Genomic DNA, 27,166 nt, shown 5'->3' on the forward strand with positions numbered 1-27,166 from the left:
GGTATAAGTAAAGCATTTGGGAATTTGAGAATGGACTAGTGTGCCAGACCTGGAAATGTTCTAGAAAAAATATTCTGAAAAGAAAAAAAAAACGGAATATTTTTTCTAGCTCCATGAAAGAAAAATACCTCAAGGAAGCATCAACATAATCCCTACTGAACAAAGAGTTTTCTTAGAAGAGTACTATCCTAGGTATAGATTTTTTTTAATAAAATAAAAAATTAAGAACCACAGCAGTGACTATAATTTTGTTTTAATCATGAAGAACTAGATAAATATTAGGTGAGTAAGAAGTGCACAATTGTTATTTTGGGGGAAATTAAGTATAGCGCTAACATGCTATGTCCCATTTAGAATGCTCTTTTGTTATAACAACTGAGATCATTGGCCCTGGAGATATGCACCTTTTTCTAAGAGCTGGTTTTATAATTACCATTTTGATTGCTGCATCTAATTATTCCCTTAGGTTTACCTGTCCCTGATAGTTACCGTGCATATCTGACATAAACAGATATACCAAATCGCTGAATTTGTGTGGGTGTAATTTATTCTGTACGTCACTAAAGTGTTGGCTGTGGTTAGCAAATGTGCTAAGTTGCACAATCAAAGGTGTAAAATTTGTCCTGACATTTGCAAACATTAGTCATTTCAAGTGTTGTTTTTTGTTTTTTGTTTTTGTTTTTTTTTTCATTTAGTCAGATGCCCACTAAGCTAACTCGTCAGTATCAATGACAGTAAGCTTAGCATAAGCAAAACAGTCAGTCATAGCCACCGGGTGTAACATGGATATATCAGAAGCCCTGTTCTGATCACATGGTCAGATGCCACCAAGCTGGAGACTGAAATTAGTTACATATATGAGTAAATGATGTATCATTTAGTTCCAAGCCTGCACAACTGCTAATGTCACCATTATTCCCTAAATAACTGAAATTAGGTTTTTTAATTGAAATGCAGAAACATCCCCATTAATCAAATTATCAAATTAAACATCCAATTATCTGATTTTTTAAATATGCTGTGAGTCTTTATTTAAAACCTAAAAATCCACAGGAAAGGAAACAAATTGTTCATGCCTAACAGATGCAAATAAATTATTCTGGACTAACAATATTAATAAAGTCCATATTTCGAGAACACATTTCTTTTTTTAAATATAAACCATTTTAAGATAAAGATTTAGTTGCCAGCCTAGAAAACAAAACAAAACAAAAAAATCCCCTTAAGTGATACCAAAAAATCCAAATTGTTAAAATACATAAATATTTTTGAGAGAATTGAATGGCTTTTCTGGGAAAGAGAAGTGGGTGTTGATAGATTTCATTCTTACTATGGCAAAGTGGTAATTTCTGGGAGATACTCAGAAAAATTACCTGAAAGAAAGTGACTTGCCAGTCTTTTAGGATATATTTGGTTCAAAGTTGTTGGGCCCTAGTCTGCCCTCTCCCTGGAATCAAGTTGCAAACACCATCCTCAATAGTAATTAGAGCTAAGCGGCAATTAGAGGACCTCTGATTTGTTGGGATGCACTGCCTGTCTCTGTTTCCTAGCACCACATTTCACAGGAGCACCAGGTTGAAATCATGGAATTATTTAGCTCTCAATGTAATACCTCATAAAGTACTCAAATGCAGAAGTGACCACGGACATAACCCTAAAAATGAAGGTAAGCTTTGCAAATTGATTAGCATTTACACCTCAGGGAGCTTTTTCATGACAAAATTGTAAAAACAATTAAAATAAATTTCAGAAGTAGAAAAAATATCAGAATTAGAGCAAACAGAATTTGCTAATTTCACAACTTCCTTGTCCAATATCATCTTGGTTTTCCAAACTTGTTTTTATTCAGATTGTACTATTGGGTCACTTTGCTGAATATAATGAAGATGCGACTGATTTCCCACATGTCCTTTGTCTTTATGAACTACGGTTTCTTTTTCTTTTGAAGATTGTCTCGGAATAACTACTAGGTAAAAATGAGATTCATGTTTAATCCAAGTACTTAGAACCCTCCCTCTCTTTTCTCCTAGCTTCAGGAAGTATATTTAAAGTGATGAATGTGCATGTTCAAGAATGGACATTCAGATTGACAGAATAGTGGCTGGTAGCCTATAATAACATTGAGTGACGTGGGCTATTTGCACTCCTGTCACGTGATTTTTATGATAGGCAAGTTTCAAGTTTTTAAGCTTCCATCTAGTTCAAGTCAAAACTCAATGACTTCATGTTTATTTAGACCCTTGGACATAGAAATCTCTCTGGAAACCAGGTAAGTTTAGCTCCTCAAGAGGGAGTATTGTCTGTTATGCAGATAGATGTATTTTGTGTGTATGCAATAGGTATTTATGAAGTTCTAGTTTCTATTTTTATATTATCACTTTAGTTTTCCCCTACCTAAAATACGCTTTTTCTTTCAGTTTTGCCATTTTTAAAACATGAATAGATATTACTGTTAGGAAAGAGCTTAGAAACTCTTGGCACTAGGAAGATGTTTGTATCTCGTGGTCCCTAGTGGGATTTCAGGTGGTTTGGAAAAGATTGAAAGAGCATCAACTTCTTTTATTCTACTCATTGGTGGATTATAAGGGTAAACACGGAGGGTTCCGTGTATTCTGGCAAATAATGAATAGATGAAAGCCAGTGCAAAGTCCTAGAGACTATGATGCGGGAACTCTTAGCAGACACTGTTGCTCAGTGTGGTTACCACTATTAGACTTTTTGTATGTTTGTTTAGTCATGGAATTGTTTATTCTTGAGCATCATTTTCTTTATTAGAAAAACATGGGGTGATCGTAAGCCACATGATAGTTTAGAAGTGGACTTAAAATATAGAAAAGTACCTGTGCTCCCCAATGAAAAGTTAGAGTATTTTTTTCTCTTTTTTAAAAATAATTCTTTATTATTAGAAGTAATACATCTGTCCCCTTTTGTTCCCCATTGACCCCCTCCAGCCCACCCCCTTACCCCATTCTCACCCCCCCAACCCCGCCCCAGGCCCTCACCACCCCTTTGTCTATGGCCATGAGCCATGCATATATGCATACAAGGTCCTTGGTTGATTACTTCCCACCCACCTACCCTCCCCTATTTATACAACTCAGGGCAGTGATGATAAATTTCTTCCATTACATTCTATGGCAGATTTAAGTGTTTGAAACTGACGTGACTACTTGAGACATTACCAGAGATATGGCTTTAACTGTTTTCTCTTGTCACAGGGACAAACTTGTTCTGATATTATATCAAAATCGTAATCTTTTGATTTATAGATGCAAATATTGAAAACAAAATTAATATAATACAGCTTGCAAAGCAAGGCAAATGACAAATTTTGAGTGCTTTCTAGTTCACTGGCAATATTATGATGAGAGACACAGAGACCAAGACAAAAAGTTGAAACAGACAGACAGGCAAACACACAAAAAGAGATAAAAAAAGACAGAGACAGAATTGCCACAGACTGGAGAGAGATGAGAGAGGCCGAAAAGACAAACAGGTGAGAGGGAGAACTCAGGAGACATGTAGAGGACAGAGACAGAGAAAGGGAGTGTTAAAGAAAAAAAATAGACAGTCACAAGTCAATCAAAGTTTGGAAATAGAGATTGTACAATTTTGGAACTTTGGGTACTTTTTTTGGACTTTAAGTGGAAATATGCTTTGTCAAATTAAATACATTGAGTGCCAAGTCCTTTCTTATGAATTGTTTATTCTCCATTTGTGTCCTTTAAAACAAAGAGAGCTTAAAAGGCTGTTTGAAGTTCAAAAGAGACCAAGAGTCAAAATAAATGTTTGTCTAGAAAATGTTTCCATTCCTTTGTTGCCTTATAAAGCAAATCCCTGAAAAGGAAAGTGATGGGTACTGTGATTTCATTCTCTATTTTCCACATGGCTCCTTATTAAAATACCATTGTCTTTGACTTTGAGGGATCATTGGGTGAGTGAGGAGTCATTTTGGAAGCCAAAAAGAAATTCCACAGAAGAAAAACTGGTACAAAGTCAGTATAATGGTACAAGAATAAACATGATACGCAGGGACAGGGGCAGTCATTTATGATGAATCACTTCCAATGCAGAAAATCCTTGTGCATTCTTCAGAGGGCCCTGTCTGATGCTTATTGCCTATCGCTCCTGCCCCAGAAGCTGCCTGCATCACTGAAACAAGTAGCATCAATTTCTAGGCTGTCAGGACAATGGCAGAATTCCAAGAAGGCAGGCCAGGGATTGGCCATTCAGTTCAATACCCACCAAAGACGCTTCGGAGTACAAGCATCGCCTGGGTCACAGGACATTCTGTTTCTCAGGATAAGAGTGATATCACATTGTCTCCCAGGTGTCCAGGTCCTCTGTTTGAAGGCGTTAGATGTCCTGCTTAACTAGATTGCTCCTGATCATAGAGTTTTTGTTCGGCAATCCTTCATTCTGCACAGATATCTGCCACGCACACACAAGATAAAAGGGAAGGAGATTATTTGGGGAGTGACATGTTAGGAAATTCCAAATAAGGAATCTGTGCTCAAACTCACCACCACCCCTTCCCTCTCCAAATCCCCCTCACCTTTTCCCCATTCTAACTCCTCTGCTTCCCTGTTACTTACAATCTCTGCTCACCCCATCCCTGGCATGGCTGGATTGGTCACCTCACGCCAGATTTCCACCGGGCTGCATGGTGGCTCTCATGCTGCTTGCACAGCAGCCCTGCTGGGTGGGTGTCGTCTCTCTGCTCCTGGGTGAAAATAGTTTCCTGACCCATGGAGGACCAAGAGTGTCTTCTTCTGCAACAGTCACCGTGATTATAATACTCCACTAGAATTTGGTGGCTATGGCAAATACTTACAAAAAAGAAAAAAGGGGTTACAAAGCAATTTTTACCATTTCTATTTATTCTCAATGGTGCTTTCTATCTAGAAGTTTATTACTTTTTTAAAAACATGGGCAACAGCTTTTGAATAGCTTTGAATTGTTTGGTTAATATTTAAGCTAGGGAAATCTCTTTTCTCTACGAAGGTGGGAGTAAAGAGCACTGGCAGAACAAATATTAACTCTGTTTCTTTACGTTGAGCAAGCTTCTGGGGAAAAATGCCTTTTTAAAAGGACCATTAAGTAAACCACTGTAACTTTTTCTTTCCTTTTGGCTCTTAAATGCAAATAGCCTAGACACTGAATGCAAGAACTAAAATTCTCTGAGACTAGGGGGCAAAATATTTCACGTCCTAGAGCTGGTGAGCTGACCTCCTGAGTGGCGGAATGCAGCCCCTAACGCAAAGCCCTTTGTGAGAGCTGCACAGGGGAGGCCTCAAGGCAGCCAGGGGCCTCTAAGGCCCTGCAGCTTCCATCTGCTCCCAGGAAGGTCAGTTGCCATTATTTAAAAAAAAAAAGTGTCTGATGGGCTTATTTTGCTTAGTGATCTCACTTATATGTGGAGTCAAATGAACAGGATAAACTAATAAACAAAATTGGCCCAGAGAAATGGAAGCATGGAACAGACTGATGAACTTCATAGGTAAGGGGAGGGGACAGGGTATGAGCGGAAAGAGATTAACCAAAAAAACGTATATGGATATATGCATAAGCCGTGGACCATGGACACAGAAAATAGTGTGGTGAAGGCCTGGGAAGGCATTGGGAGTGGGGAGGAGGTGACCAATGGAGGGAGAGGGGAGCGGAATATCTAATATTTTCAACAACAAAGATAATACATGTGTCTTTGCAAATAGCATTTTGCTTGCAGTTTTGACAGAACCTCAGTGTAAAAACCACCCACAGAAATGTGAGTGTGCATCCTACTATGAGGCTATTTGAACTAGTTATATTGATCCACACAGTATGGTTAAAAGTGTAGTGGGAATATTAGAAGGATTATTTAAAGTGAGGTGTTGCAATCAATCTTCAGCCATTCTATAAAAAGGAAAGAAATGTTGCCTCTGACTGCTGGGGCTTTTCTGTTTCATTTACTTTCTTTTATTAGTCATATTATAAAAATATTAAACTTAAAATCTCATTTGAAAATAAATACTTCTAAATTTCAGTCAAAATATAAATAGAGCCCAGCCAGTGTGTCTCAGTAGTTGAGTGTCGACCTTTAAACCTGGAGGTCATGGTTGGGTTTGATTCCCAGTCAGGACACATGGCTGGGTCCCCAGTAGGGGGTGTGCAGCAGGCTGCCAATCAATGATTCTCTCTCATCATTGATGTATCTACTTCCCTCTCCCTCTCTGAATCTATATATATATATATATCAGACCAAACACCAGTCTACTTAAATTTTTTAAAAAGATAACTGTAATATATCATTCTTCCATACCTTTGATCTTACAGACTTCAATATTCCAACAGTGTCCCTGAGCAAGAAATTCTGGGTTTGATTCTATCATGTTGCCAGTGGAAATAGGGTTCTTTCACGGAATCACAAGAAAAGTATTTTGGGGACCCACTCATAGGAGGATGAGGTGCAGTGGTAAGATTTGTTGGAGTAAAAACATAGTACTGCCCCCGGGTGCCCAGTGTCTCCTCCATGACCAGATGACTCAGCTCTGTCTCACTATAGGGCCACAAGCCCACACTGGTCCTTCCCTCACCCAGAAGGACAAGGGCCCAGAGATGCAGGACTTCTCTGGGTCTCATTTTTCCATCTGCACGTCCTCTGCCAAGGCTGCACTTGAGCTACTGCACTTGGACCCACGGAGCTGCTATAAAGAGAGTGGCCTCAACAGAAGAACTTTCGTTAAGCTTTACTTATATATCCTTGGGTTTGGGAAGGAGTAGGCTCTATCCAATCTCTTTCCTGGCTTTTCCTGAGCTTATGCTGGAGCCTCCCACTAACCAATCTCTTTTCTGTATCTTCTGTGTTTCATGTCCCTTATCCAATCCAATCCTTTCCCAGGCTAGACTCCGCCCCTTTATGTCACCATATTGCCTTCTACTGCACATGCCTCAAAGTTTTGCCTTGTTATCTGGTTTCTACTCCATATGCGCTTATCTTCCCCTGCACCATCTTGGTTTCTATTGGGCAGAGGAATTTCCTCTTTATTGTTTATTCCTTCCCCACATAGTCTGGGTGAGTGGACCAGTTATCCTCCAGGGATATTGGGAACCTAGTCCTTCTTCCCTACACAGGGGGTCGGGGGATGGAAGGAAGTTGTTAATCCCCTTGGCAGGGATTTGGCTAGCCCCTGGGGTGTCTGGCTGCTCTAGCTTCTTAGTTAATCTGGCTTAATGTCTGATTCCATTTGCTTCCTTCCTTTATTACTATTAACTAACTACCTACCCTAACAATCAGACAGGTACCAGCCTGGATTAAGTTCTCCAAAATACACCTTTCTTACATAAAATGAAGGGTGAATTCCTAAATTATGTTTGCCTCTAAAATTTTATAAAGTATAATTCCTCTAGAAGCATTCAGTGGTTTGGGAAATATAGCTGTTGCTTTTCCTAAGAAAGTCTGTATTTTTAGGAAGGTTTCTAAAAAAAAAAAAAAAAAGTCCTAGTGCTATGCTGCCATTAGGTCCCTCGCATGCTGTACGGGGAGAGCAAATAGCTTCTCTGTGTGTAACAGAAGGAGGCTTCAGACCTCAGAAAAGTGTCTCGATGCCACAGACAGGAGTCACTGGGCAAATGCAGCTCAGGACCATCTCCCTGGGTCTTTTTGCCAGAAAATTTCGTCAGCCTACTGTGACCTCCCAATCCTCTCGACCTCAGACAACTTTAGTAAATCCCTGTCTGGAGATAATTTTGGCTTCTTTAAAGGCTAGTAATTTAGAAACTAAGCACATGACATTCCCTTTTGATAAGTCAGGTGTATTAAAAACAATTAAAAAAAAAACTTGACAAGCCCTGGCCGGCTTGGCTCAGTGGATAGAGCGTCAGCCTGTGGACTGAAGGGTCCCGGGTTCGGTTCCGGCCAAGGGCACATGGCTGGGTTGCGGGCTCGATCCCCAGTGGGGGGTGTGCAGGAGGCAGCCGATCGGTGATTCTCTCTCATCATTGATGTTTCAATCTCTCTCTCCCTCTCCCTTCCTCTCTGAAATCAATAAAGAAATATATATTTTTAAAAAACAAAAACTTGACAAAGCATTTGTCAGAACCTTGTTTCTTTCTTTTTAGAGTTTCCTTTCTTGTGCGGTCATACTTAATACTATCAGGTTAAAAGTGGAAAAGCTATAACAAGGCAAAATATCTTAAATGCAGTTTAAAAGAAGGCAATTGGGCCTGAAGACTTTTTTTAAAAACCAACTATCTTCTTTCCTTAAATTCTGAAATTTTCAGATTTTTCAATGTACCTTTAAAAAACTTCTGCAACTCGTGAAGTATGTCACATGTTTAACCAAACTATATTTGGTAACATATAGTAAATAAGTTTTACCCATTTTCCCCCAAGATTTAAATATAAGAAACTCAGTGCACGGGCAACGTATTCCGTTATAAATGAATCATCACTTGGCTGTATGCATTTTGCTGCCAGCATCGGAAAAGCTATCCATTGCATCTTAGTGAAAGATTCATCATCTTGTGTACAAGCTGGCATATTACTAAACCCAAAGGACACTGTGGCTTAAAATCTATCATGATGTGGTTTCACGGCTGTTTTTACATATAGCATTTCAATTTTGCTTATAAACTTCAGTGTGGTACTCAAAAGGATTTATTTTTAAATGCAGTGTTCTGCCAGGATTCTGCTGTCAGAGCTCTTTGGAGGGAACCCTGACCTACCCCAAGGGAGATTCGGGCACAAAACTGCCAATTGTTAAGATTTTGTAGATTCAGAGTTCTGGACACACATTTTTCTTTTTGACATCACTGAATTCGGTATCAGTCTTCTCTATCCATGTCTGAAATTCAGCGAGGAAGCATCAGCATTAAAGAGAACTTTTATTTACTCACAAATCATTCAGAATTAAAATCAAGCTGGAAGTGGAAAAAAGAACTCAGAAAACACATCCACCTTAAAACTATACAAACTTGACAGTATTTAGAGATGTTCTTATTGGGGAATTTTGCCTATATTTGTCAAAATTGTTTACTAAAATTAATAGCATTGAATACATTACTTTTCAGAAAATTTTATTGGGGTATAACATATACATAAGTGCATATGTCGTAAGTGTACATTTGAATGAATGTGCACAAACATACATGCCTGTGCAACTGGCACTAAGATGAAGTAGAACATTCCCATCACCATAGAAGCCCCTCCAGTCACTCCACTTCCACCCCATCTCATTCTTCTGCAAGGATAGCCACGAATCACAGCATAGATTCATTTTGCCTGATTTTGTACTTTCCATAAACGGTATCACACAGCATGTTGGTATGCTCCTTTAGTTCTTTCTCTCAACATTACATTTGCAAAGTCTGTTTGTTATTGCATGTACTCATACAAGGTGTGGCAAAAATAGGTTTACAGTTGTGAGTATGCAGAACAGAGTTTATTCTGGTATTATCATTTATTAATTACTAGAGGCCTGATGAACAAAATTTGTGCAAGAGTAGGCCCTCCTTTCCCCGGCTGTTGGCACTGGCTTCCCTCTGGCACCCAGGACCCGGGCTGTCCTCGTAGCCCCGGCTTCGTCAGGAAGGTTGTCTGGAAGGATATCTGGAAGGATGTCCGGTCTAATTAGCATATTACCCTTTTATTAGTATAGATTATATTTCCCATACAAAGAACGATAAATCTACTTTTGCCCCACCCTGCATATCATTTTTTTCTCATTGCTATATTTCCTTATGTGACTGTTCTATTGTGTGACAATACCAAAAACATTTATTTATTATTTTACTGTTGATGGGTTAATTGGCTAATTTCCAGTTTGGGGCTATTGTAAATAGTATTGCTATTGAATATTCAAGTGTATAACATTTATGTTAGGTATATACTTAGAAGTGAAATTGTTAATTCAGGTTATGTATATATTCAGATTTAGTAGATATCGTGGAATAGCTTTTAAAAGTTGTTGTAACAATACTTCCGATAAGAATTCTTGCCAACATTTGATAATCTGTCTTTCTTCATTGTTGCCATTCTTGTGGTATGTAACATTATATCATTGTAATTTTAACCCTTTGGACTCGCTTGCTTTTTTCTTGATTCCTTTATTCTAATGCTAACAGTGTCGAGTCACACTCGACATCCGAGTGCAAAAGGTTAATTCATATATTCCTAATGACTAATTAAGTTAAACATGTTTTTGTATGTTTACAGGCCATTTTAGTACCTACTTTTGTGAAATATCCATTCAAGTCTTTTGCCCAATTTTCCTATTATATTGCCATTTTCTTATTGATTTGCAGGATTTCTTTATTCTAGATTCAAGTCCTTTGTATATATAATAAACTAGTGGCCCGATGCACGAAATTTGTGCACGGGGCGGGGGGGGGGGGGTGTTCCTCAGCCCAGCCTGCACCCTCTCCAATCTGGGACCCCTCAAAGGATGTCCTACTGCCAGTTTACAGGGATGGGGCCTAAACCGGCAATCGGACATCCCTCTCACAATCCGGGACTGCTGGCTCCCACTGCTCACCTACCTGCCGGCCTGCCTGATTGCCCCTAACCACTCTGCCTGCCGGCCTGCTCGCCCTCAACTGCCCCCCCACCAGCCAGATCACCCCCAACTGCCCCCCATGCCAGCCTGCTCACCCCCAACTGTCCCCCCTGCTGGCCTGCTCACTCCCAACTGCCCCCCTGCTGTCCTGATCACCTCCAACTGACCCCCACTGATGGCCTGCTCACTCTCAACTGGCCCCCCTGCTGGTCTGCTTACCCCCAACGGCCCCTACTGTCCCATCCTGGCCTGATCACCCCCCAGCGACCCAAGGTCCCAGCCCCTCCTTCTTTTCTTTTTCTTTTTTTTTTTTTTTTTTCAGCGTCTCCTTGAGTGAAGCCAGGGCTGGCTGGAAGCAAGTATCTAGGTTTTATTTATCTTCTGTAATTGAAACTTTGTAGCCTTGAGTGGAGGCCAGGGCCGGCCAGGATGGAAGCTTGGCTTCCTCCATCGCTGGGGGCAACCCAAGCCTCCTGCTTGCTCCAGTTCTGTGGCCGGCCAACATCTTGGTTGGGTTAATTTGCACACTCACTCCTGATTGGCTGGTGGGCGTGGCTTATGGGTGTAGTAGAGTGATGGTTAATTTGCATGTTTCCCTTTTATTAGTGTAGATACCATCTCCCACTCTATGGATGGCCTTTCCATTCCCTTGATAGTATTTTATTCTTATATTTTTATTCTTAATAATAGAGTATGCTTACTAATTTTTATTAGCATCCTTTGTTTCCTATTTAAGAAATCTTTGCTTACTCCAAAGTCACAAAGATGTTCTGATGGATGAGGTTGGACTTAACCACTTTGTGCATCAGTTTTTCATCTGTAAAAATTAGGCTAATAATAGTACTTTGTTTAATGGTTTATTGTGAGTATATATGTATATATACTTATATATAATTACATATACACTTATATGTGCGCATGCATATATACAGTTATGTAACATGTTTAGGATAGTATAAATGTACACATATGTAATATGCTTAGAGTAGTGCTGGCACACAGTATACACTTTGAAAATGTTATTGTGTGGCCTTTTCAGAAGGAAAACCCTTTATCAGTCCCATTCCTATCACATAGTCGCCTCCTACTTGCCATGTTTTATGGTTTCTTGGTGAATTTGTTTTCCTCACATGCAGACTGATAATAGAAATAATGAGAGAAGGGGTGAAGGAGGTGCTGGTTGGAGATTATACTGATAAGAGGGAAAGTTACTTAGTAAAAGGGGCAAGAAAGCTGGGAAAGCAATATAAAGAGAAAACTGGTAGGAAATCTGAAATGCCACTTATTTACTTTCATTAAAGAAATCTTTGGTAGTCCTATAATTGACATCATATCTGACTAATAGATATTTATATGATAAGTGTTTTTTTTTATTTCAGTACTCATTAATGCAGACATATATACTTATGGTATAAGAAGAAACTACTTCTGCAGAATGTAGAATATATACATATTTGATCTGATTCTATAAATGCTTCTCCATGTAGACTTTCTGCAATTTTGGCATACTCTCCTTTCTAAGAATGAGGTGTGTTTTTTGTTTGTGTTATGGTATAGAAAGAAGAGCCACTAGGAATCCTCACAGCTATAATCTAAATAGGCCTTCAAAATTATGTTTCTAAAGGTCAAAGACTAAGTCAATAATTTCAAGTGTCACCTTGTCCTCAAATGAGGTTTTATTGTGATGGATTGTGACATAATCTGTTGACATAATAAGGCACCTATTATGTTATAGAGGCAGTTGGCTGAAATAATAGTTTTCTTTATGATCATAGCAATGAGTTGTCTTTCAGATATTATTGATTTCCTAGCTATAGGTGACTACAACTTAGATTTTACCATCAAAATAAAATTTATGAGAGAGGATTAATTACATTCTTATGGGAGACTATAAGGACATGTGTCATTTCCATGTTAGATCTTTGATGTATGCGTGCTTGTATGTTGTATTTGATTTTCATACAGAGATTGATAAATATATATATACATCAACTAGTATAAAAAGCCTATTATCAAATAAGGTGGAGCCCTATTATTACTTGATTCAGTATGATAGATATGAGATTATATCCTATGCATTCAAACAGAGCTACATAGAGGAGGTGTCTCATATCATATTGCCAAATAGTTTAAACAACAAAGGTTGGTCCTGTTTCATGACAATAGTGATGTAAAGGATACACTACACCAGCCTTTATATTGAAATACCTGCTCATTATATTTTCAATGTTTTTTCCCCTCAGTGAGTCTGAGTTTTACAGAAATTAAGCATTTTCTTGTGGGGTGCAATGCATTTTCACCTATTCTCTGCTTGTATTTCCCAATGACTTTTAGGTATCCCAAGGTGAAGAGAAATGTTTCCCAAAAGTAGCTGCAGCAGCAAAATCTGGAATAAGGTGACAAAGTGTTCAAAAACTGCAGAAAATGCTCTCTGTCCCATTCATTTCCCATTTGCAAAAACTTGCTTTGAAGCAATCAACCTTGGTGAGGCAATAGTAAAAGCAGGTTTTAAAAGTAAAAACAGCAAGGTTAAGGTGAGGGAATTGATGAAAACATAGTTTATATTTATTCAGAAGCACTTTAAAACAATCTGTGTTTAACATGGCAAATTGTCTGTCATTAAAATGCTAATGAAATGGTAAACAGCTGCTAAGTTTTTTATGCTAATGAATGGTGGCAGTTTAGTAGCTCTCAAGCCTTGAGTTTATTAGCATAGAAATTTGATTGGATAAGGGGATCATTGTACATTCTGACCTTTGTTGATGGAGCAATCTGTTTGTCAAGTTCCATGTTCCATTTTGTTTGATTTTAGTTTGTTAGTACTCTTGCCAGGCCCTCGGGGGCCTTGTATTACATAGTTGTTATCCAGCCACCATCATGGGCTTAGAATTTTCTTTTTCGGGGGAAGACCCACCATGGCAAAATAATTATACATTTGTTCATGAGGCAGCTTTAAATAGAATAATTCTGTAAAATGTTTATACTTTAGACTTTAACAATGATAATAATTGTAAATTGTAAAAGGCTGTTGATCTAATGAATGTTTTCAACTTAGCTAAGATTTTACAGCAAAGCTTTTAAAATAAATCCTATCTAATAAAAGAGTAATATGCAAATTGACCGTCACTCCAACACACAAGATAGCTGCCCCCATGTGGACACAAGATGGCTGCCACAAGATGGCCAGCAGGGGAGGGCAGTTGTGGGCAATCAGGCCAGCATGGGAGGGCAGTTGGGAGGGCCAGGCCTGCAGGGGAGGGCAGTTGGGGGGGACCAGGCCTTCAGGGGAGGGCAGTTGGTGGTGACCAGGCTGGCAAGGGAGGGTAGTTAGGGGTGACCAGGCCAGCAGGGGAGGGCAGTTAGGGGTGACCAGGCTGGCAGGGGAGGGCAGTTAGGGGCATCCGGGCCTGCAAGGGAGGACAATTAAGGGCAATCAGGCCAGCAGGGAGCAGTTAGTCGTCAATCAGGCTGGCAGGGGAGTGGTTAGGGGGTGATCAGGCTGGCAGGCAGAAGTGGTTAGGGGCAATCAGGCAGGCAGGCAGGCAAGCAGTTGGGAGCCAGCAGTCCGGGATCGGGCCCAAATGGGCAGTCGGACATCCCTCGAGGGGTTCCAGATTGGAGGCGGTGCAGGCTAGGCTGAGGGACACATACATTCCCCCTCCCCATGCATGAATTTCGTGCACCGGGCCTCTAGTATTTTAATAAGTGCCTTTTCAACATTTGATATATGATATAATCATCTTGTATCTACAAGTTCTGAAAGTTAGCAATGAGTGTAATATTACCTACATAGAAGAATAAGTATAATTAAATGCAGGCTGCTTACCTGGATGCCAGGCTGAGATCAGAGTCCTTACTTTGGCATCAGGAAAACAATCATTACTGTTCAATCTATACTTTTGGCAGATTCTCTTTTTGCTGACTTTATATTTCCTAATGGATGGGGTTGACCTGAATGAAGACTTGTCATTACAGATAAATGCTTCAGGTGCCTTTCTCTTTTTTCTGTTTTTAGGATCAATGTAAATGAGGTATGACAGTCTACTAAACACCATTGCCAGTAATGTTCTGGAATGATTCGAAATACGATGCAAAGTTCATTAAGGCAATTCATGACCAAAAATATCATTGAAACAGGAATTTTAATTATTCTGGGACACTGTATAAGCACATCGGTGGAAATTTTAATAGTTGGGAGCATTTTCCAATACTGTTCATTTCTTCTTGAAGTAAGAAGGGGATTATATGCATATAATAATTTGGAGTCCTATATAGGCATACAGGAGAAACTGGAATCCTTCCAGGGGTGGGGGACATTTTTCTGCCAAGGGCCATTTGGATATTTATAATATCATTCGTGGGCCATACAAAATTATCAATTGAAAATTAGCCTGCTGCCCTGACAGGTTTGGCTCAGTGGATAGAGCGTCAGCCTGCAGACTGAAGGGTCCCAGGTTCGATTCCAGTCAAGGGCATGTACCTTGGTTGCGGGCACATCCCCAGTAGGGGGTGTGCAGGAGGCAGCTGATCGATGTTTCTAGCCCTCTATCCCTCTCCCTTCCTCTCTGTAAAAAATCAATAAAATATTTTTTAAAAAAAAAAAAGAAAAATAGCCTGCTATATATGGTCAAACATTTAATTAACTCACCCCTGATGCCTTGGCAGGGCCAGACCAAATGATTTCACAGGCCTTATATGGCCCATGGGCTAGAGGTTCCCCACCCTGCATACCCGACTGGTGGTAATGTAAAATAGTTCAGCTGTTTTTGGAAAATAGTCTGGAAGTTCTCAAAAGGTTAAACCATATGGTTACCATATGACCTAACAATCCCAATTCCACTCTTAGGTGAATACCTAAAAAACTAAAAACATATGAAAACTTAGAAACAAGTGTTTATAGCAGCTTTATTAATAGAATAGCTAAAAAGTAGAAACAACCCAAATGCCCATCAACTGATGAATGAATAAGCAAAAGGTGGTACATCTACAGTGGAATATTAGGCAGCCTTAAAAAGGAATGAAATTCAGATATATAAGACAACATGGAAGAACTTTGAACACATTATGCCAAGTGAAAAAAGACAGTCACAAAAGACCTCATATTGTATGATGTGTCATTTAAATCAAATGCCCAGAATAGACAAATCTATAGAGGCAGAAAGTAGATTAGTGGCTGCCAGGAATTGGGGGTGTCGGGAGGAAATGGGGAGTGACTGCTAATGGGTATGGAGTTTCTTTTAGGAATTATGAAATGTTCTGAAATTGTGGTGATGGTTGCACAACTCTGACCAGGCTAAATAAACCATTGAATTGTACACTTTAAGTGTTTGAATTGTCTGGTGTGTGAAATAGGTCTCAAAAAAACTGTTACATATTTTTTAAAGGCAAGCAGTGCCAGAACCTGCCTGGCAGAGCACCTCCTGCGCCAGCAATAGCTTACCTGCTGTATGTGGAGGCCACCAGTTAAAGAAGAATGCTTGCTACCGGAGAGGAGTGCATTAAATCTCCTACACCTGGGTTAAGCCATATATCTAAAAAGATCATAGCTAATATCATTGTTAAAAGGGATAGCTGCCAAAATAATACAAGGTTCATTAGAAATAAAGACTGAAGATAAAAATTTGAGTTCCTGTCCCAACTCCTCTCTGTGGGACAGACCCAGGTTGTAATAACCCCTTTAACCCCTCACTAACTACCCCTTTCCCACAAAGTAAAGGGCAATTTTCAGCTTCTTTTTTTTAGAGAACAAATTGTTTGCATCGTAGTTTCTTAGGAGCAGACAGTAACTATAAGAATCCAAGATTCCTTCCCCTTGTAAAAAGCCTATAATCATCTCTGATTTGCATAAAACATGCCAACTAGTCACCAAATAACTGTATAGTGAAGAGCATCTGGCTTCAAGAGGCTCCTCCCCGCTTCTCCTACATTTTTGGCTAATCAGAGACAATGGTTAGACAACAGGATGATCTCATTCTGCCCCACCTGCCAGCAGGATCAGTGTACTGTTTATCTCAGGGGAGACTGAGCAGCCTGAGCTCTTGCCACAGGGAAGCATTTTGCATCACAGTCTTAGACAATGAGCAAGAAAACCCATTTTGACTGTATTTTCTCCTCTTGTGCCATTTTCTTACTTCTAGAGTACCTTTCTTGCTTGCAGGTTACGGATCAGCGGTCTTATTTTTGCACCCTAGGTTGGAGAAGGAGATGGATGTGGGCAAGAGATTGAATTTATTTTTGTTTTGTTCTTGGCAGGCAGTACATGCCACACTACTACCCTTCCTGCTCTTGTGCGCACACCTACTCTGATGATGCAGCCTTCACTGGATATCAAACCATTTATGTCTTTTCCAGTGGACAGTAGTTCTGCTGTTGGACTCTTTCCAAATTTTAACACAGTGAGTAAATGCATTTTTATTTTGTGTCCTCCTCTGTTTCTTTTGTGAATAGGCAATTGGTATGGCCTGTTTCTAAAGTGCGTAATTTTAGACCATATATTGGTTATACTGCTCAGCTGTATTATGGAAGATAATGTGTCACCCATGAGAATTAGTCCAAATAATAGCCAGCATATTTATTTTACAAGTATTTCCACAGACAGATTTTCACTTGTTGCTTTGAACAATTTTGATAACTTTTCAGTGGTGTGAGAACCCATATTATTTCTGGGATGCTGTTCACATGCTCAAGAACACAATTTAGAGCTATGAGCCACATTGATTTTTCCCTTCTACTACAAAGAAAAAAAAAGTGTATGCTTTATCTCCCTGGGTATATTTTTATTTGGGAGATATTTTAGATAAACACTCTTATACAAACAGAATTTTTATTTGAAGCCTTTTGTGGATTATGTGAATTTGACTCTATTAGTAACAAGAAAAATTCATTTAAATCTGCATATGTGTTGTCTGTATGACACCTTAACATCCCATTTAAAATGTAGGATAGCCCGGATGGCATGGACCTTTGAACCAGGAGGTCACTGTTTGATTCCTGGTCAGGGCACTTGCCCTGGTTGTGGGCTCAATCCCCAGTGCGGGGCGTGCAAGAGGCAGCCAATCAATGATTCTCTCTCATCATTGATGTTTCTGTCTCTCTCTCCTTCCCCCTTCCTCTCTGAAATCAATAAAAATATATTATAAAATAAAATGTATGATAAATATTAGAGAATTACCTGTTATTACCAATGTTCTTCATTCAGGTCAGCTGACCTTCAATCTGAATAAAAGACACTTTTCAGGTTAGAGAAGTAGAGCATGACATCTGCCAACCATAGAATTCAGCATAAAAAAAAAAATCAGTCCATCATCCGATCACAGATGTATAGTAAGAGAGAAGATTAAAACCAGTTCAGGTGATTGCATGAATTATGTCTTGTTCGTCAATAAATACAATCAGTTGGGCGTGATGGTTGACATAAAGGATACAGCATTATAGAAGCTGCTGTAATCAAGAAAAAGAATTACATTATCAACACCACCAGACCTCGAGCATCTGCGGTACTGCCAAATGTTTCCTTTTGCAAACTTATCTTTTGTATGAAATGAAAACAGCAAGAGGATGATTTCTCAGAGGCTGTAAATAAAATCTGCTGACAGGCCTTCTGTTGTGGCTTTGCATTGGTAAGGTAATTAGAAGTTAGGGGATCAGCCAACTCTTTACGGAGAACTGGCCTTGACTTACCAAGTTAACAGTTGAATGGTTTTTTCTTCTTTGGGTTTTTCAGGGACAAATCAGACAGTACTTTTAAAAAGGCATTAAAAGGTGAGCATCATTTGTAGTGCGGTGGAACAGCTCGGTAAGATAGATCACACCTGCCCTGGTCACATTACTCCATCAGAAGTGACCCCAAAGATTGTGCCATTTCAGGGAGCTTGAACTCAAGCATGACTGTTGTAGACTCTATTGAAACACAGGTGGCATATTCCAAACATCACTAAATTCAGTTATTTACTTCTTAAAACATTTAGCTGGTGTTAGTGTTTTTGATTAATGTATCTTTGGAAGACAGCATTTGTAGCTATTGCACAAGTCCAGTTGCTGTCAGGAGGTAGCATTGAAGATGTGGGTAGGCACAAGTGGCTCCTACTGTATTTCACCTCTGTATTTTTTTAATACAAGTAATGCATAGATACTTATTTCTAAGATTCAAATAAAACATTAACATCCAAAGAGCAAATACATATATGCATAACCCATGGACACAGACAATAGTGCTGTGAAGGCTTGGGGAGGGGGTGGGAGCAGGGTGGAGGCAGTCAATGGGGAGTTTAAGGGGGCATCTGTAATACTTTCAACAATAAAGATAAAAAAATTTTAAAGAGCAAAATATGACGTTCACTATTCCCTACTCCTGCAAACAAACTTATTCCCTTCCAGAAGTATGTTATGTGCATACCTAAAAGGAACACAATCACAGTTGTCTTTTTATAATTATGATCAAATTAACACTATTCTCTAAGTCACTTTTTTCAGTTATCTAAGTGTCTTACATATACCTCTAAGTTCTTAAGGATTGTAAAACAAAAAAGTGGAAAGAATATGTTCATAAAGGGTTTTTTAAGATAAAAAACAGTGTCATAATGGCTTATAATGTTGTGTAGGGCTTACTCGTACTAACTTATCTTTTGTTTGTTTCTGTATTATACATAGTAATTAACCTTATGATACATTTGAGAATATCCAAGGAATAATTCTAGTAATAGAAGTTCTTTTGTTTCCTTTCTTGGAATAAAATAAACTTGTAATTTTCCAATGAAAATACTTTTTGGTTAAGGTGAAAAATATAGTAAAGAACTATATTAAGTAATAATTTTCTCTATGTATTACATCAAAAGCATTTATTAGACAGAAAGCCTTTTTGATAGTATGTTAAAAATTAAGTCATCACAGGGGACCCTCTATCATCTTGTAACAAAATGAATTTCTAGGATCATTGGAGGGTTTCCTATGATTTTTTTCACTAAACTGCAGTTTTAATTACTCTAACCCTTTCTCTAGAGGCTTTTCCATTATAGTGCTGAACTCTTCCCAACAGATTTCCTATGGTAATTTCATAAAAGTCACTGTCAACATTTTCCTAGAAAACCATTTACATCACTAATAATAATTATACTAGATTATTATATATTTGTGATGGTTTATATCCTTCAAAGAACCCAGACTGTAGAATATTTGGGTAGACCATGATTATTATCTCTTATTGTCTAGAGGAGGAAAGAGAGTTAGTAAAGGAAGAACTGATATTTGAATTAGAATCTTCTAACTTTGAAACTCATATTCTGGCTCTTCTGTGTCATTAGCTCTTTTGGTACTTGTCACTTCCCACCTCTTTCATTGTGAACAAAGCTCAATCAGAAATCTTTTGTGTTCTTGTCTGGAAGCATGGTAGATGATTTTCACAGGAATCAAAAGTAGAAAGAGGAAAGGATTTTTTCCCCCATCATTTATCCCCCCATACCCTCTTGTTTGAATGCATAATATGGACCTCTCTAGAAACAATAACTATGAAGCAGAAGATATTTTTAAAACAGTTATAATTTCTTGTTAGGCAATTTTTTGTCTGCCATGAGCTAAAGCCGACCCATTGTTAGCCAATTTTAAAACTATATTCTACTCAGTAATCCACTTGTTCTTTGAAAACCGAGGTGAATGCTACTTTAATCACTATTTTTAAACAAGGATATTAGTAAATATAAGAAATATTTTTAACTCATAGTTATCAGTAGAATGAAAACAGTATACTTTGAGAACATAGCTAAAAGTTGAGAAATTCAAGTGTTGCTATTTTTTAAATTTTTATTAAATTTATTGAGGTGACATTGGTTATTAAGGTCATATAGGTTTCAAGTGTACATTTCTATGATATATTATCTTTATATTGCATTATGTGACCACCTCTCAAAGTCAAATCATCTTCTGTCACCATATATTTGGTCCCCATTTTCTTTTCCTCTCCCCAACCCCTTCCCTCTGGCAACCACCATATGTTGTCTGTGTCTATGAATTTCAGTTTTATATCCCACATATGAGTGAAATCATATGGCTCTTAGCTTTTTCTGACTGACATACTTTGCTTAGTATAATATTCTCAAGGTCCATCTAGTCACAAATGGCAGTCTTTTCTTATGGCTGAGTAGTATTCCATATTATATACATGCCATATCTTCTTTATCCAATCCTCTATTGAAGGACACTTTGGTTTTCTCTATGTCTTTGTCATCATGTTTATAGAGCAAATAATTTTTGACAAAGGAGCCAAAAAACACATGGAGAAAAGAAAGTGTCTTCATTAAATGATGCTGGAAAAATTGGAAAGCCACATACAAAAGAATGAATCTAGACTACAGTTTGGCCCCATATACAAAAATTAATTCAATATGTATCAAAGGCCTATGTATAAGATATGAAACAATAAATTACATAGAAAAAACCATAGGTACTAAACTTAGAGATCTTATTCGTAGAAAACATTTTATGAATTTGAACCCAAAGGCAAGGGAAGTAAAGGCAAAAATATATAAATTGACTATATAAAAATAAAAGGCTTCTGCACAGCAAAATAAACTGCCAACAAAACAAAAAGGCAACCAACCGAATGGGAGAAGATATTTGTAAACAACAGCTCTGACAATGGGTTACTAAACAAAATATATGAAGAACTCATATGACTCAATACCATACTATCCAATTAAAAAATGTGCAGATGACCTGAGCAAACACCTCTCCCAAGAAGATCTACAAATGGCCAATAAAGATGTTCAACTTCACCAGCTGTTAGGGAAATGCAAATCAAAACTACAATGAGATACCATCTCACACCTGTTAGAATGGCTGTTATCGACAAGATAGGTAATAACAAGTATTGGAGAGGTTGTGGAGAAAAAGGAACCCTCATTCGCTGCTAGTGGAAATGGAAACTGGTACAACCACTATAGAAAACAGTATGGCAGCTCCTCAAAAAATTAAGAATAGGGTTACCCTGTGACCCAGAAACCCCTCTTCTAGATATCTACCGAAAAACTCAAAAACATTTATTCACAAGACATATGCACCCCTAAGTTCATTGCAGCATTATTCATGGTGCTATTTTCTTTATGTGCATTTAATGTATAGATGGAAATCACTGATAATTTATGATATATATGCAGAGTATCTCAAAAAATGTATACACACTGTAGCTCAATTTTGAAAATTAAGTGTATTTTAATAAACACTGCCTTTATAATTATTCAAAGTGTGTGTATGCATTTATATATAAAGTATATATACTTCTCTCTCTCTCATTACATAGATGTATGTAAAGTAATGGTTTCCTCTTGTTTTTACAGTGGAGTATGATAATGTTACATCAGAAACATAGCAAGAATGAAGTGGGATTCTGTCAGATTCCAAAACAGAATAGGCGCCTGTTTTCTCGTGAAGTGTACACAATTAAGAGATGTGCGGCAGAGCATTTGTTTAGTGGCTGTCTTGCCTTATGCTCCACGGCTGACATAATCTCTCTCAGTGTTTATATGTGAAGAGTAAGGAAGTCATTCTAGACAGTGACCCAGCAGAGTTATGAAAAGCTTTGCTCTGGAAAATGGCAATCACTGATAATTTATGATGGGCTGTATGTCAAGGATGCATGTCTGGAGAACATGATGTTAACGTGGCACTTCAGCAGCTGTACTTTAGAGAGGCGCTGTGTTGAGCCACTTATAGGTAAAAGGCTGTGCAAACAAAAACATAAATTTTCAAAGATCTGGACCTTTATATCTGAAGCCTAATAGGCTTCTCTGCCTGGCTACCCACTGATGTGCACCTCAAACCCTGCCACTGCACCTTCAATTATTTGTTGTTCAGGACTCAACTTAGCTATCACCTCCTTCACAGGAAATCTTCTGTGACTCTTCATGTCTGGATTAAATGTCCACTATTGTAGTTGGTCCACCACAGTCTAATTACCTGATTATCTATCTTGCTCACCAGAATGCCAGGTCCTTGAGAACAGGAGCTACATCTCATTTATCTGTGTATGCTTGTTGTCTGGCCCACATGCATAATAATACCTTTTTTGAAGGAAGAAGGAAAGGTCCCCAGTTCCTTGGTTTTGAATGTTCATGTTTCCGCATCCAGCGAAGGGAATGCCAACATTTCTGCACTCCCAAGTGCGGCGTGATGGGCTCAGGTGTTTACTTTTGTTATTATTTTCCGGAGAACTGTCTTTTTTAATCTAAAGGCAATAATTAGTTACAAACTTTTCCCCAGCTATAGTTCCAGCTTCCTCTGTATGGTTGGTGTGGAAACTTTGCAAGTATCTACTAAGTTCCTATACTAAACCCCAGTTTCAAGAGCATTTAGTGAGAAAACAAAGTCATTAGTTACTAAATTTTATTGAAAACATAGTCTATACACTAAAGAGTTCTGGGTTTTAGAGAAAAGGTAAATAAAATTACCGTAGGGCCCAAGAAACTTGTAAGAAATAGAATAAATACACTACAAAAGACAAGAAAATAAACCCAAGAAATATAGACAGGATGGAAATAGTTACTGAACTACTATAATGTTCAAGAAATAATTATTTTTGTATGCTAGTAGAGCTTTTCATTATTTTTTTATTCACTGTACTTTAAATGCCAAATGCTCCATGGACATCCTCTGGTTATTGTACATAATGTTTTGGTAGCTTCCAAAATTTATATACTTATTTCTCCTATTAGATTTAGAATCTACCATCTCCTTTAGTGTGAATCCAATTTTTATCATTGTTCAACTGGGATAATACTTGGTGTTTAACAATTGAGTTAATACTTAATTTTAAATTCTCCTTAAGAAGATACTTCGTCAGCACTGGCCAGTGTGGCTCAGTTGGTTGGAGCATCATCCATCATCCCACACACTGAAAGGTTGCAGCTTCAATTCCAGTCAGAGCACATACCTGGGTTTTGTGTTCCATCCCTGGCACATGCAGGAAGCAGTCGATCAAAGCTTCTCTCATACATTGGTCTCTCTCTCTCTCTCTCTCTCTCTCTCTCTCTCCTCCTCCTCCTCCTCCTCCTCCTCCTCCTCCTCCTCCTCCTCCTCCTCCTTCTCCTCCTCCTCCTCTCTAAAATCAGTAAAACTTACCCTTGGGTGAGGGGTGGAAAAAAAAGATACTCTTCAGAACTCTTCAGAATTGAAATAAATTGCGTATTTACCACAATGGATAGTATCAATCCTATATAATAAAGAGGTAATATGCAAATTGACCCTCACATCCTCCCACAAGATGGCCACCCCCATGTGGTCAAAGATGGCCACCACAAGATGGCTGGCAGGGGAGGGCTGTTGGGGGCGACCAGGTTGGCAGGAGAGGATAGTTGGGGGGGACCAGGCCTGAGGGGAGGGCAGTTAGGGGCGACCAGGTTGGCAGGGAAGGACAGTTGGGACCAGGCCTGCAGAGGAGGGCAGTTGGGGGTGACCAGGCTTGCAGGGGAGGGCAGTTGGGGGGGACCGGGCCTGCAGGGGAGGGCAGTTGGGGGCGACCGGGCCTGCAGGGGAGGGCAGTTGGGGGTGACCGGGCTGGCAGGGGAGGGCAGTTGGGGGCGACCAGGCCAGCAGGGGAGGGCAGTTGGGGGTTACTGAGCCAGCAGGGGAGGGTATTGGGGGTGATGGGGCTGTCAGGGAGGGCAGTTGGGGGTAATTGGGCTGGCAGAGGAGCAGTTAGGCATCGATCAGGCTGGCAGGGGAGTGGTTAGGGGGTGATCAGGCTAGCAGGCAGGCAAACAGTTGGGAGCCAGCAGTCCTCGATTGTGAGAGGGATGTCCGACTGCCGGTTTAGGCCCGATCCCACAGTACATCTGGCAGTCGGACATCCCCCTAGGGGTCCCAGATTGGAGAGAGTGCAGGCTGGGCTGAGGGACAACCCCCCCCCCCCCAGTGCACACATTTCATGCACCAGGCCTCTAGTTTAGTATAATAAAGTAAGTATAGTAGAAGACATATACACACATGCTGTAATGACTGAATGTTTGTATCCTCCTCTCCAAATTCATATATTGAAGTCCTAACACTCAAGTGAAAACATTTAGAGAAGTAATTAAAGTTAGATGAGGTCATAAGGGTGGGACCCTCATAATGAATTAGTGCCCTTCTAAGAAGAGATCTCAGAGAGCTTTCCCTCCTTTACCATGTAAGTACATTGTGCAAATACAGCCATTTCTAAGCCAACAAGAAACTTTTCACCAGAATATGTCCATGATCTTGGACTTCCCTCCTCCAGAACTATGATAAAATAAATTTCTGTTATATAAGCCACCCAGTCTGTGGTATTTTGTTACGGTAGCCCAACCAGACTAAGACACATGTCCAATGTATATATTGTATGTGATGATGTGTCGATCAAGTTTCTTTTTAACAGCCGTATATTGGGAACATGTACAAATGTATTTGTTGGACTCCCCAGAGCTATAGCTATAGGCAAGAGCTGCCTCGAAACCACAGTCACCTGTCAGTTTCTCTGCAGATTGGCAGGTGTGTTCTATGCTTATTTTAAATGTCTTTGTCAGTTCTGTCATGTTTTTTCAATTTCTGCAGGAAAGCACAAGTACAATGGAGGTCACTGCTGCTTTATTGCAAGAGACTCAACAATCATATTTTTGTGAAAAATAATCTGATTTTTACTTCCAACCTTGAAATTATTTTTTCCCCTGATGCATGAACAAATATATGGAACAGAGTAAATATTATTCCTAAAAGTGTGAAGTCCCAAATTGCTATATGATTCTTTGAATCATTCATGACAGACTGTGAAATGATCTGTATGTTTACCATTTATTTTATCATTCTAGATTCTTTGAAATTATGGGTCATTCATAGCTTGGCAATAGCAACAAATTTTTAAATTTTGTCTTTCTTGTAATAGAATTAATAATATATATATCCAGGAGATCTAAAATAAAGGAATTGGGAGTCAAAAGTCACATTTTGCTATTAATTCATGCCATGCTTCCTATGAAGTATTCTTGTAGGGAAACCTGAAGTAAGCAGAACATTTAACATTTTTATCTGCTTTTAATGCCTTTATCTACTTAATTAAGTCCTTATTTAAATACTTGGATACATATTTTTTCTTTTATTTGAATTTTTATTTAACTTGATTTAAGAAAAATACTCTCCCTCTTCAAATGCAACCCAAATGTGAATTTTTGCTGAGGAGTTTTCTTTTTTATTCTATAATGCTTTACTGTCACTACAAAGTTATATATTCCGTATTTCCTACTAGTATGTCTAACTACTTGAAATGACACATTCGTCTCAGTCATATATAAAAAGAGAGAGAATATGGTTGATTTCTTACTTTTAGGATGTGTTTAATATATTGAAGGATAATATTATTTTATATGTGGTAAAGAAATGTATAGTATTGAAATATACCAAGTTGAAATTTTCATGGTTACTCTAATTTACTAGAAAAAGAAGAGAATGGCCTAAAATGGCACTTAGGCAAGTGAACAGCAGTACTACCCAGATCACTAGAAAAAAAAGATGGTTCTAGAAAATCTTTGAACTGTGGTACGAAACTAATGAAGATTTAGTACACATATTTAAGCATAGATTCCTGACTAGAAAATTTTTATCCCTGTTAAATGTGACATAGTGAAAAATTATGTAAACATGACCACTAGAAGGAAATAGTACTACATCTTCATTATTGTCTACCTTTCCCCTTGAAACCACAAACATGTCCTTTTTATTTTTTTAATATACTTTATAAATTTTTTGCAGAGAGGAAGGGGGATGGATAGAGAGTTAGAAACATAGATGAGAGAGAAACATCGATCAGCTGCCTCCTGCACACCCCCTACTGCGGATATGCCTGCAACCAAGGTACATGCCCTTGACCAGAATCAAACCTGGGACCCTTCAGTCCGCAGGCCAGCACTCTATCCACTGAGCCAAACCGGTTAGGGCAAACGTGTCCTTTTTAAATGTAACTCATGTCCCTTGCCTTATTCAAAAGTCTCAAGATTTATCTACTAAAGACTTTGTGTTTACATCTCCCTTTCTCTGCTGACTCTTGAAACCCTTTTAGAAAATGCCAGTATTATTTGTATGTAGATGTACATGTATGTTTATATAATGTGTGGTCATATGTGTTTTTTCCCTAATTAAATTACTTGTTCAGGGTACCTGAACAAAGCATTCATTCATAACCACCTACTGAATGTGTACATGTGCCAGTCATCGTGCTAAGGAGGAGTTATAGCAAATAAGACAGAAGCTATTCACTGTCTGATAGAAATTACTTCCTTCTCTTGTATAATTCACCATAGCATAATAGAGGAGTCTGCTCACAGAGAATAACAGTCGATTCAGTTAATTAAAGCTGCCTGAAAACAACAGAGTAAGACTTTGATGGGCCTTCATGGGGTACGAGGACACAGGAGCTCAAAAAAAGAGGCATCCGCAGTCTCACCATGCTCTGTCCTCTTGCATGTCCCTTTCATGATCCTAGTCTCAACCTCATATGGCTCTGGGGCTTCATCTTTAGTGCTAGGGTTTCAAGGATTATGTGTACTTGGAGGGTACATCAGATTTTCTGGCAAGACCGGTCTTCAGTCTTGTTGCTGTTCCAGCTCAGCATTTTTCAAGAGTAGAGTCAACTTGGA

At 38.8% G+C, this 27,166-nt stretch overlaps 1 protein-coding gene across 3 annotated transcripts in view; it reads left to right on the forward strand.

The window, feature by feature from the left end:
• ZNF385B (zinc finger protein 385B) overlaps window positions 1–27,166 on the forward strand; it is a gene marked incomplete at both ends in the record, with an annotated part of 261,326 nt that overhangs the window by 167,013 nt on the left and 67,147 nt on the right. For all 3 annotated transcript variants that reach the window (XM_079782703.1, XM_079782702.1, XM_079782704.1), the window contains one exon: window positions 16,788–16,930. In XM_079782703.1, the coding sequence (XP_079638829.1) occupies window positions 16,788–16,930 (143 nt within the window). The remainder of the gene's footprint in view (window positions 1–16,787; window positions 16,931–27,166) is intronic.

This window comes from Cnephaeus nilssonii, assembly GCF_951640355.1.
Source record: "Cnephaeus nilssonii genome assembly, chromosome: 10".
Lineage (NCBI taxonomy): Eukaryota > Metazoa > Chordata > Mammalia > Chiroptera > Vespertilionidae > Cnephaeus > Cnephaeus nilssonii.